Source organism: Festucalex cinctus, chromosome 2 (assembly GCF_051991245.1).
Source record: "Festucalex cinctus isolate MCC-2025b chromosome 2, RoL_Fcin_1.0, whole genome shotgun sequence".
In the NCBI taxonomy this organism is placed as follows: Eukaryota; Metazoa; Chordata; class Actinopteri; order Syngnathiformes; family Syngnathidae; genus Festucalex; species Festucalex cinctus.
The window spans coordinates 31998419-32011190 of NC_135412.1; the positions used below are offsets into that span (position 1 = coordinate 31998419).

Below are 12772 nucleotides of genomic sequence, written 5' to 3' on the forward strand. Positions count from 1 at the left end.
TGCTCTGCATGCAGAAAGCCTCCATTACAGAAAAACAAGCAAACTGCACTACATTTATAACAGTCTCTTTATTAAACAAGGTAAAGGTACAAAGTTTTTTTGTTTTAAGTTTGAACCCATGGGTTAATGTTTCAGTCTTGGTTGTGCATATTTACTTGTCTAGATTTGAAACTGTATATGAAGTCACAATGCAAGACAGGAAAAGGTTTAATAAATCTACTCAATATTTTTCCATAGAGAACTCAGGTTAAACAGTTATACAGATTACAGCTCCATGCAGGAGGGAACGAGGAGGAGAAAAAAAAAAAAAGGCTTACAGGACTGAATACTGCAGAACACAATACAGAGTAATGGAGATGGGATGAAAACAGTTAAGGCTTACATTTAAAATAACAGATAGAAAAGATTAATAACATACAAAGGTAATAGTTTTTTTCTCTCCAAACATATTTATGAAACCTTTAAAAATAGATATTATAAATGAGTAACATATTATACAGTACAGCAACATGAACATTCTGCCCCTTATCTCCCAAGACAGAGTAAAGTTGAAGAGGCAGGATTTGTTGGCGTAAATCTCAAAAGTTGCCCAGCCCAGTGACTTGATAGCACTTGGACTTTTTTTGTTGACTGTTTATTTTTGTACATTGTTTGCGGTTCCCTCTCAAACGTGACGCTTCGCCGTAGCACCTTTCCACAAGTGCCCTGAAGGATACTGCGTACCCTATTAGTACCATCAAGCGGCTTACAAGTACATCAGAAACACAACGAAGAATACTGTGTGCAGTCAAAATAATACTACTCACGAGAGAACGTAAAAGAGGAAAGTCTTGTGAATATGGGCATCTACAATACATTTGGAAAGTGTTCAATGCACTTGACTTTTTCCATATGCTATGCAGTGGCCATGACGGTTGTCAAAATTATATCGAGTAAAACCTGTTTGTGGTGCAAAAAAGATTGGGGGCCAGATTGCTGACCTAGAGAAAATGTGCCAATCCGGTTATTGGTCCCATACGGTACAGTATGTCAGAGGTGGGCTGACTGACAACTGCACCCATGAAACATGAAACATGAAACAAATTAATGCTGTTTTTTTGTTTTTTTTTCCAATGGTAGGAACTGGGAGACTAATCAGGACTGAGCAAAAGATGAATGAAACAATGTCCAGATAAAACTGAATGAAAAGTTTGGCTCTTGATTTGGTACTGGGATGATGGCTCATTTTTCAGAAGTGTGTCAATCCACTGGCAAACATTTCAAAAGAACTTGTATTGTGTTATGAGTGTAGAACTAAAGAAACCAATTCAAATTGTAAAAAGCGTGTAACATAAAATATGGAAAAAGTGAATCACTGAAGACTTTCCACATAAACGGTTTATTGTGGCTGTTTATACTGCAGTTTATTTCTGATGGATAAAGCTCATGACAAATTCTTGAGTTCTGTACAGTTTCTTCACATTTTGGTCCAATGGTTAGAGTTAATGCTCGCTAAACAAATAAAATTAAGTGTGTATTTTTTTTGTATAATTATATTTTTAGTAGGCAAGGTAAGTATGGCTGATTAGACCTGGCACCAGTTATGTGTGTAGCAACTAATACTTGTAAAATAAAGCTTAATACTTCAAGATTGCTTTCATATGGCACTAACTTGCAGGGCAGTGGGGAATAGTCGTTTATAAAATCAGTGTTAATGTGATCGCATAACACAATCACCAAGGTGCCATCAAATGGGGAGTACAGGATTTAGGTGGGAGTGAGAACTTTGCTTCCCTTTATGAGTCTCTACTCCTTCCCTCCTCACATCAATTAAACAATACAATCATTAAATGCTTCCATTGTCGATTGCCTCTCTCAAAATTTTGATGACCCTGTAAGCGTGTTCTTGTACAACCATGTGAGTAAAACAACAGAAACAGAATTGCCTGTTTTATTTCTTTCCTATACCGTCACTGCTCCTAGCTGCCACACAGATATTAATGCCCTTTGGCATTTTCCCATCCAACTTGATTTCAACAATTTGAGCCAAAGCAACGAGGCCTAAAAAGTGCTTTCAGATTCTCTTTGGATGTCTCTAGAACACACCCAGCAAATATTTTATCCATTCTTTTTCTCGGTGAGGAATTTATCATCTGGTGTGTAGAAATCCCATTTAATGGAGGAGGAAGAAAAAAAATAAACATTTGATGGCCAATTTATCTGAGCCCATATTCATAAAAAAATCATCTGCACTCAGAGGACCCTTTATGAAAAGAGGCGCAGGCTGTTTACATGATGCTTACGAAAGTGCTTAATCAATCTGACGCAAAACATTCTTTGCCACCCCATCTTCGGGACAACATCTAGCTGTATGTTACATTCACTAAATGTTGACCCCGTTCTCGACTCCAGCACTGAATGCTTACGTCAGCTGTCATAATGCTAATGTAAGCCTTTTATGTAGATGACCGCAGGTGCAGGTCCTGCGAGGCTCGCGCCTAAAACGTACGATACTCGGCGCCGGGCAGCTCAGATAAGGGAGATCCGTATGGGGATGCTGGGAGACTCGGTCCTCTGGGGGGACTGGTGGCTCACTAGGTGTTCCACCACGGTGTGTTTGGACATGTGCTTCATTAGGTACGTCTCCTGCAAAGACAAATAACATACATTGTGAGCCTCACTTCACACAATACTAACACAAGTACAATTGTTACTGGAGATTAGACCGATTATCGGCTGGGCCGATATTCAGCATTTTGACAATAACGGCATCGGCCATTTTGAAGAACCATATGGCCGCTAAAGGATCCATTTAAAAATTGTGCGGGGGGGTGGGGGGGGGGAGAAATTATGGAACTAATTATTATAGATGTTTCTGACCCTGGGAACTCGCTGATGAGACAAGTACAATTTTAATACTTCAGATATTTTGATATTAAAAAAAAAAATATATATATATATATATATATATATATATATATATATATATATATATATATATATATATATATATATATATATATATATATATTTATATATATATATATATATTAGGGCTGCACGATATTGGAAAAACATGCGATATGCGATATACTTGCTGAATATAGCGATATCGATATTATTGCGATATTTAACATGTACCTAAAGAAATTACATTTTTATTACCTAATGAAAGAAACATTTTTCATGTGGCAAAATAAGCAACCTTGATGTAATCTTAGTTAATTAATTGTAATTATGTCTTGATAATTTTCAATTATTGAATGGCGATGCACATTTTAGTTAGCATATGACTGGTTAAATTCATATAAAAAGCATAAAATTCCATATAAAACTTATTGCATGCCTTTGCGATATGCATATTGCAAGGGCCAATATCGCGATAGATATTTTTTTCGATATATTGTGCAGCCCTAATATATATATATATATATATATATATATATATATGTATGTATATTTAAAATTTACTGTAGTAAACAATACGTTATTTACTTCAGTTTTTAATTAACTTTTGAAGGCATGCTACTGCCTCTGTAAGATTCCTTAACCTTCTGTTAATTTGTACAACAAGGATGCCATTTGACTATTTTTTTAAAACTACAATATTTTACTAACACTAAAACGTTCAATAAACTTATGCTAAAAAAACAAAAAACAACACAAGACTATAGTTTTCAATGAAATTTTTGATGGGAATATTTTCCCTTTTAGTTAAAATGAATAGTTGGTCCAAATATCGGTTATTAGCGTCCTTGACTACTAATAATCAGTATCAGCCCTGAAAAAACCATATCGGTCTCTCTCTAGTAGTAAGTTACTATGACATCACTGCACAGCACATCAATAATTTTCTTTCTCGGATGCCACTTTTTGACTTAAAACAAGAAATTTAAACTACTTTGGGACAATAGCTCATACACATTATGGCTTTATGGGATTAGAAGAAATACGACATGATGCTGTTGCTGAAATAAAAAAATTAAAAAATAACAGTAAAGACTGCTCTGAGTCGCTGACTTTGCAGCTTATCATAGCATTCCCAAAATTCCTGCCACTTGTGCCACCTGTGAGACGACACACTGCTGGAGGCAGATATCATAGAAGAAGAAACACTTTCTTCATTTTGCAAGCAACCGTGGCCAACATAGCAACCGCTGCTGCTTTATTCTTGTTGTGGGAGTCAAGGCTCGAGGAATGGTGGAAGTAATGTATATTTAATTTTGGCACTCTAGCATAGCTACAGCTTTTATGTAAACTATTAAATAGTTTACAGTATTTACAATATGTAAATTCAAATGTACTTAATTACACATTGCACGACATGCTTCACTTCTCAATGAGAATCATCACTACACAGAGGTCCAGGTATGCATGCTCATGCATGTGCGATAGTTTACTTACTGAGGTGTACGCCCGGCCACACATGCTACAGCAGTAGGCCTTCGCGTTTTTGATGGCATGCGCCGACAAGTGGATCTGCAATGATGCCGAGTCCGAGTAGGCACGGTAGCAGTTGGGACATTTGTACGGCTTGTCTTTATTGTGCTGCCTCTGGTGAGACTGGAAAGATGCGTTGATCATCGTTTAAAATGACTTCTTATCTCCCTGTGCGTATTGAAGCTAGAATGGTGTGAATAAACCAACCTGGAGATTGGACAGCTGGGTAAAAGCCTTATCACATCCGGGGTGAGCACATTTATAAGGCCGGTCGCCGGTGTGGATTCTGCGCCAAGAGGAAGTGGGGCAAGTAATTCATTATAAACTTGTTTGCTAGAATTCTCTTGAACGTTCCCTAACCGACCTGGTGTGCTGCTGCAGATGTGAGAGCTGGCGGAAAGAGTTGTCACAGTAGGAGCAATGGTAGGGTTTAATACCCAGGTGGATACGCAGGTGCTGGGCCAGGTAGGAGGCGTTGGCGAATGTCTTGGAGCAGTGTGGACACTTGTGTGGTTTGGCCTCGGTGTGAGACTTGGAGTGCATTTGCATCTCGGACTTGGTCAGGAAGGTGAGTGGGCACACTTTGCATCTGTAAAAAGATGACCCAGCGTCAGACTGTTAAACACTTCTGGAATATGTGTTACTTTTCATTTTCTGCCTCCACCGTTGCAGTTGTAGAATTAAATTCTAAAGACAATATGAATTTGAGCTTTAGAAAAACAAGGAGATTAATGACAGATTTTGATGCAATAGCATTGCTGTGAGTTCTTGTTGCAGCGTTCCAAAAATAATGTTAGCTTTTTGCAATTGTACGGTTCAAGCTGCAGTTGTGAAGTATAATTTTACTTGTAAGCAACTGTGCTAAATAAAAAAAAAAATTAAAAAAAATGAACAATTAGAATAATAATACAGGGTCTGCCTGACATGAAGCCTTTTTGAGTGGTGGCCCTGTCAGAACCAGTACTGGACCCACATATTTATGATATAATATGCTAAATTTCAATGATTGCTAACATTATACATACAAGATGGATTACACAACTCTCCTATTGCATTTTTCCCCTCAAAAAATCCATTTGAATGGTTTAGAGACAAATTATTTACAGTTAAAAATGTTTGAATTTCAATTCTGATGTCTGATTCAATATGATGTCTTGGCACTATATTACTGTTCCAATATATACAATGTTGTAGTGAGTTTTCTTTACTGAATGACGCATTATAAGAAACCTCAGATTTTGTGATATTTTAAGTGAGTAGATTTCCAAGTGAACGAAAACATGATGCTCCAATGAAAGTACAACGGTGTTTCTTTCATAGATTTATCCTGGATCATTTAATAGCGGGTTGCTAAAATAAATCCTTATTCTGGCCGATGAGTGAGGATTGTTACCCTGACATGCACAAAAAAATGTGCAGTATGGTAAATTGGCTTGATCGATTGAAGTGGATACAACTTAAAACATAGCTGATATTATATAGATATTTAATACCTTTCAAGATATATTAGCCATTAGCATGGCTTCTCTGTCTTTTACTCCTCAACCTCCATTCATGATAATGATACTTGTCAAAAGTGTAGCATGTAGATTATTTGCTGCCAATGAGTTCATGCCTGCAAACTACCACAATTACAGTGTTACGAGAGGATTTGGGTCGATGCAATGTTAGACCGAGGGTCCGAGACCTGCTTCATTCCAAATTGAGCGTGACATACTGTAAATACATGGGAACCATCTTGGTGAGAGAACAGCACCTTTGAGAGTCCAACCTGTATGTTTTGCCCTCTTTGGGTGCCACAGTGATGCAACCTTGGTCTGCCAGAAGAGGGTAGGGGACCACCAACAAAGGACCTGGGCGGTTCTCAGCTTTAATCTTCTTTCGTCCCCGCGGTGCCTTAGGTGGGGGGCCCAACAGTCCCGCCAGGCCTCCAACCTTCATGTGGTCCATGCCAGGACCACTCGCCAGGCCAGAGATGATGTTGACAGAGGGGGCACCACCCAGACGGTTCTGGCTGCTGGAGGTTGGCGTCGTGGGGGTTAACGCCTCAGAGGTGCTGTGGCTTTCGGGTCGGGATGAAGGTGCCAGACCTGTGGTGGTGCCAGGTGGGACAATTCCATTACAAACGCTGACTACATCAGGTCCCTAACAATCTCTCTCATATATATATATATATATATATATATATATATATATATATATATATATATATATATTTTTTTTTTTTTTTAAATATATATAAAAAAGCTCTCTATAATGTCTCTTTTGAACAAGGTGAGTTTATAAATTCAAGATTACATTGAGTATGCATATGTATTTCCAAATCTAGATTAACTCACAATCCCAGCTAGAAACCCAGCTAGTAAATTTTATTCATGGCAGATATGGGCCGACCCGTCATGAATAACAAAAAAAAAAAAAAGTGTGAGTGAACACGACACCTCCAAAATGTATGTTCACAACGTAGAAACACACTGTGCCGTTAAAACCGAGATACACCAATCCGACGTCAGGAGTTGGACTGCGTTGGGCCGACAGCACGCGCCATCCGATCAGTGTATAAATTACTGTCGTAAAGTCAGATCGAGTTGGAATACATCGAGGGGGTGGTGTTTCCAGCAAATTCGACATGTTGAATTGGTGTTGAGGCATTTGATCACTGCGATTGGCTGTTAGCTAACGAATCAGTGCACGGGGCAAGAGGAGGAAGTGACAAATGCGGATACACAGTACTGATGGAAAGCCTGGACAATTTTTTTTCCAGCTCATTTTGCACATTGTCACCCCGCTGTACCTTCCACATTTGAACGACCAATGTCTTTCTGGACAGAAGATCGGGAAGATGACTTCATCTCTTCAGTTCAAGAGAAACCGGCATTTTATGATATTACCATTAAAGGGTATAACGACCAAGGTATGAAAGCCAAACTATGGCATGACATGGGGACGCGACTGGATATAGCAGGTAAAAAGCCGGAGGGTTTTATTCTCGTGGGAGGATATCGTGAGAGAAAAAGTAACCGTTATGCATTGTTTACGTTTTTATATCCCGCCTCCGTAAACAGGTTTCCGGTTGCCTTTAAGGAATGACGACTACCGCCGACGATGGTATGGAGGGGAATTACTTCTCGCACATGCACTGAAGGTTCGTAATAGTCTGCGTCGGTGCGGTGTGTATTTACTAGGGGTGGGACAAAAAAAACGATTCGACCGAACCATCGGTCGTCAAGGGGAGCTAAACGGCCGTATCGGTAGCAGACTTGTCAACCGATACAAATCCGCCGGGAATCCTTAGATACATTGCTTGTAAAGCTGTGGACCGGATATCGCGTTGCTGTGAATCGGTTGGGAGTGAGGCTTTATGGTTTTCATAACAATAGCAAGAGTTCTGCGCCGTGCTCTACTTGTTTTGTTTACACTTCAGTAGCATCACTATTCAAGCTACTTCCGTGTTTACAGAGAGCTAGCAAAGTAGCGCTCAGAGACGCTTCATTCCCCGGATGTTGTAAACATAATGCAAAGACGTTACGCATCTTTTTTTGGGGGGGGTGGGGCGCCTACCGTCAACGCTGTGCTCGCGACACCGCACGCGCGCAGTCCAGCACAACGAGTGACAACATGCAAATGGAGACAGTTAGCAGAAGCCGGTGCCGTACATCTCGGTATTTCCCATGGCTATCGAGTCCTCTCGGTGCACTTGTATGTCCCGGGCCGGCGTTGGTACTGCGCGCGAGCCAAAAAGAATAACTCCCGTGACGATCCAATGCATGGATTCAAACGACACAGGTATGTCCCACAGCCAACACACCAGCTATGCTAAAAGTACACCGCAAGTATCTCATTTCTCAGTTTGTGGCTCCCTATCAATGTCTACAACTAGCATGAGCAGCAGGGAATTGAGACGTGCCCGCAATTACGTCATCAAACTCAAAATGAACGACAGCCCAAAAAACTAAATATAAACAGTAGTGATTCCATCGTCATCATCGTGTCTCAGATTAAAAAAACAAAAAAGATGTCATACATTAACCAAAAATGAATGTGATGGCAAAGAAAAACAAAAATTGTTAAAAACAAAAATTGTTGATAAAAAGGTTAGGGCACTTTTGGAAATATTTTTGGATATATTAAGTTGTTAAAATGTGTTTGATAGATTTATTGTTCCATAAGGTGGCTTCATATTTCTTTTGGCTGGACGGTAGGTTTATTTCATGTCTTAAATTTATGTTTCTGAAATACTTCACAATGTGGACATATTCTGTTTAATTGTGTTGGTGTCTTTTTAAAGGTTAAATATTTATATTTCAAATTGAATTATTAGCCTTTTGTTTTCCTGATCCTGATGAAAAAAAACAAAACAAAAAACAATTATAACTGTCAATAACAACTAATAAATATTTAAACTGATACATTTTTCAGTCATATCGCCCAGCCCTTTGTTCCGGTCCATTTATATAATTGATTCAATATATAAAAATATAGAAGACATTGTTGTTGTTCTTTTTTTAACACATTTGTAGATACTGTAAAAATTTGTGGTGTTTTAAGATTAATGTTTACAAGCAACAAATGTCACTATAAGTTTTGAATATTGAAATGAATCGTATCGAATCGAAAATCGTATCGTTCCCAAACTTAATCGAACCGTTCTGTTCTGAAAGATAATCGTTTTTCAATCGAATCGCAACTTGTGTATCGAGATACATATCAAATCGGCCTTATGTCAGAGATTCCCACCCCTGGTATTTACGTCATTTTTCTACGCAATGTACTGACGTCATATTTGGCTGACATCGGACTGGTGTATCTCGGCCTTAAGACACACTTTTCTTTCAAAATCACGATGATTTTCCCAGCCCTAGATTTGCCCAGCCCTAGTTGTTTGATACTACACAATATTTACTGTAGTGTTACCTTTTCTAATCTTACACACACACACAAAAAACTGTTGTGAGAACAAAATGCAAGAAAAATTGAACTTAAAAACAAAGCATTTTCAAAAAGAAAATCAAACTCATAAAAAAATAAATAAATGAAAAAAAAAACTCGCTTTGAAAACTAAAAAAAGAAAAAAGAAAATTCAAATTAAGTTAAAAAAAAAAACACACAAAAAAAAACTATAAAAAAAATATCCAAAACTAGTATAACCATTTCTACGACTACAGCGTGCAGTTAGCTAGCTAGCTATGATTAACTCATTTGCTCCCAATAACATGTAAATACGTTTTTTTAATGTTCTAAGTGTCCCAAAGACGTATTTATACGTTTTTTTTGTTTTTTGTTTTTTTATGCTACAGCATACAGAAGGCTTTGATGCAGCCTCTCAACTGCAGAAATGGTAGTTATTACACAAACAGCCAGCAGGTGGCAGCAGAGCAAAGGCGATCAACCAGAGCCATGTAGAAAAAAAGCTAAATTACTTGCAATTTTAAATAGATTTGTGAAAACTGATTAAACTTAGCTCTCTTCTAATGCTAATTGCTGCAAAACGGAAACAGATAGAAACACTTTTTTTTCCTGATGAAAGAAGAGACTTTGATCTTTCTTTCGATAGGTTCCATGCTTTTATAGCAATAGAGCACAATATTCTGTGGGCCTTGCAAAGCATCATGTAGTGTGAGCTACAGGTTGAAGGATGTGTGTTTGATCAATTTTCCCTGAAGTGTCTATGTTATGCGTGTCCACATAATGGCACAATACCAAGTGAGGAGAGACGACGCGAATTGTAGCTTGTGTGTCAAGCGGAGGTCAAATCTGCAGTACCTGAGCGATGGTTGGCACGGGCATGCTGCTCACTCAATTGCCTCATGTGCCAGTCCTCCCATAATCCTTTGGCCTTCACAGCCGACTTGTTGTCCATATTGCCATCTAGAAGTTAGGGAGGAAACCAAACGTTACTTATATGTTTGACAGATTATTTACAGAGTTTTGTCTTTACTGGGACAATAAAACAGAGTGAATTCCATGAGAGGAATTAAGGATAACATCCTAAAAGAAGAGGAGAAAAGTTTTCAACCTGGTCCGGAGCTGGAACCTGAACGAGCGTGCAAAGTGATGTCCGACTGCTGCTGCGGGTGGTGGCCTGGCACCTGTTGCGGCTGCGTCTTGGGAACCGGTATGCCGTGCTGGGAGCCGCCGCTCTCCGGGGACAAGGTGGGCACCAACAAAGGTTGTTGGGAAGCGGTGGAGGTAGGAGGCATGTGCAGGGGTCGGATCTTCTCGGCCATCAGTTGTTCCTTGATCTTATTTATGAGCACCAGGTTATCCAGCTGAAAGGGTTAACGGGTCATGTGCAACTGAAAACTGACATGGTATCTACATGCGATAAATAACGACAACACAAAAAAAACACACACACATTTGATACAGCCACAATGTGAAAACACCCCAACCATTTAACTCTCCATAATAAACGTTCATTTGATCATTGCATGAGATTTTTTTTCAGTAATCTGAAACAACCCTTGATCTAGTATAATTTTGTCACAACTGGCCAATCACAAGATGGAAACATCAATGTCAAAAGCTGACTTACCTGGCCAGGCATGGATGGCGGTGGCGGCCAAAAATAAGGGTTGTTAAATCGAGGCTCTGCCATCCTAAAATTCAAAACATGCAATCAGATAAGAATGGGAATCAGAGGTGTCGCCTTGCCTTACAACTGTACATTAAAAAAAGAGCGAGAGAGGTGGAGGGGGTGCAACATTATTGATGTTATGCTTTACAGTGGATATAAAGTCTACACACCATTGTTCAAATTCTAGGTTTTTGTGATCTTCATGAGCAAAGACGAATGAAAACGTGACAAATTGAGGAGTCGTGTTATAATAATAGTTCATCTAAGTGCGTGTGTACAGATTGCCGCCACGAGTTGCAGTTCAAACATCTACATTATAATACAGGCCATCCAAATTTCAATAGAAATACTGCATTGCTGAGCCGTAGAGGTGGCATATTAAATGTAGCTTTTGTATCCTTTAATCTGGCCCTTCTGTCCCTTCTGCTGTTATGTTCATGCCTCCATGTAGAAAATAGTTAGCCGACGTTTTGTATTATTATTAATTTTTTTTTATTCCAAACTTCGCCTTTGGGCCGTGTTCTACCACCTCCGAACGCCTACCCGACTGTGTGAGCTGGTCGGAGCTCACATTTTCGACCACAGCCAGACGGTCCATCTTAAAACATTTCCAGACAAAAGAGAAACAAAAATGGCAGCCTTATTTTTATAAGGCGGGACGCCATATTCTGCAGTCTTCTTCTCCCTCCCCCCTTCCCAAAAAATGTAGTAAGCGCGTTGTGGCCGAGGACGTGTAGCGAACGTACTGTGTGTTTATCGCCTCCATGTTAGCATGATGGATTGTTTACGGCCCCTTGCAGCTTTGAATAGCCCGGCCTCCCCACCCCTTAAAAAAAAACTGACACTTCCTACAACAACCATGCCCCGTCTAGGGAGAAAAAAAAAGCAGCGCGGAAACAGAAGACAAGATGTGGTCCGGAGTAGAACGGTCCATAAACGAACACCTCTCTTTCTTCAACAAAACGCCATCGACTGTGCAGTGAAAGGGCGACTTGCCATTTTACCTAAATACCACTTTGAGTGCTGTTTTTTTTTTCTTCTTTTTTTCAAATTCTGCAACTTTTGGACAAGGACGGCTGCTGGATTTTTTTTTCGTGCACGGTAGTCGTTTGGAGCAGAAAATCGAACAAAAATTAATGCGCAAATAAATACCTTTGGTCCGGACTGTAGGTATAGTCTTTCGAGCACAGCTTTCATGTACAATAAAGGCTGATAAAGGAAAGGTTCTTTATGCCTGCCTCCAGTCCGGGCAACGCTTCCGGGTCGCTTTGTTCACTTCTGGGTGCCACCACTACTGCTGCAGCCTCGACGGAACTGCATGCACGCACACACGCACTCGGGATGAGGAAATCATTTTTAGACTTTTTTTTTTTTTTTTTTTTTTAACTGACCTACTTTGATAGCGTTATATTAGAATAGAGTAGCCCGCCAGTGTGTTTCCGTTACCATTTGGGGGTGCTTGTGTTGCATGGCAGCGGGCAATGTGCAAATGCGCGAACGTCGTTAAAGTCATTATGCAAAAAGAAAGAACTGGCCAAAAAGCAGTCCCACTTAACTCGTACATCAAATATTGTGATGTGTGCCATGTCAATAGGTTGTCTGTTTTTTTCAAAAGCAGTCAGAATGCTCATCACTGCCCCCCAGTGGAAAAACGTATACAAACGCTGGTGTATATACATACAATGACTGCCTCACGGTGGCCAAGGCGCGCACACGAGAAGGAGCAGTACAGTAATTTCCGTTGAATGGAAGGTGGGGGGGGGGTGCTTTTACATT

At 39.6% G+C, this 12772-nt stretch overlaps 1 protein-coding gene across 5 annotated transcripts; it reads right to left on the reverse strand.

Annotated features, from left to right (window-relative positions):
* Nucleotides 1-49: 49 nt before the first annotated feature.
* On the reverse strand, nt 50-12322 carry LOC144014578 (zinc finger protein 362-like). Of its 5 annotated transcripts, none has more exons than XM_077514614.1 (9): nt 12149-12322; nt 10955-11018; nt 10436-10688; nt 10183-10287; nt 6191-6509; nt 4784-5008; nt 4627-4705; nt 4384-4542; nt 50-2625 (listed from the first exon to the last, which is right to left on the reverse strand). In XM_077514614.1, exons 2-9 carry the CDS (start codon nt 11015-11017, stop codon nt 2509-2511), a joined length of 1320 nt encoding a protein of 439 aa, XP_077370740.1. In that variant the 5' UTR covers nt 11018; nt 12149-12322; the 3' UTR covers nt 50-2508. The 5 variants fall into 5 exon arrangements, with proteins under 5 accessions (XP_077370740.1, XP_077370738.1, XP_077370739.1 ...); XM_077514612.1 differs by lacking the exon at nt 12149-12322 and adding an exon at nt 11743-12014; XM_077514613.1 differs by lacking the exon at nt 12149-12322 and adding an exon at nt 11568-11729.
* Between the last annotated feature and the right edge of the window lie 450 nt (nt 12323-12772).

Coding starts and splice junctions, on each gene's coding strand:
- LOC144014578 (XM_077514611.1), bottom strand. CDS start 11,258: ATGAACTATTATTATAACACGACTCCTCAATTTGTCACGTTTTCATTC. Junction 4,543..4,626: donor CCCAGCTGTCCAATCTCCAG/GTTGGTTTATTC, acceptor GCATCTTTCCAG/TCTCACCAGAGGCAGCACAA. Junction 2,626..4,383: donor GTGGCCGGGCGTACACCTCA/GTAAGTAAACTA, acceptor TTGTCTTTGCAG/GAGACGTACCTAATGAAGCA.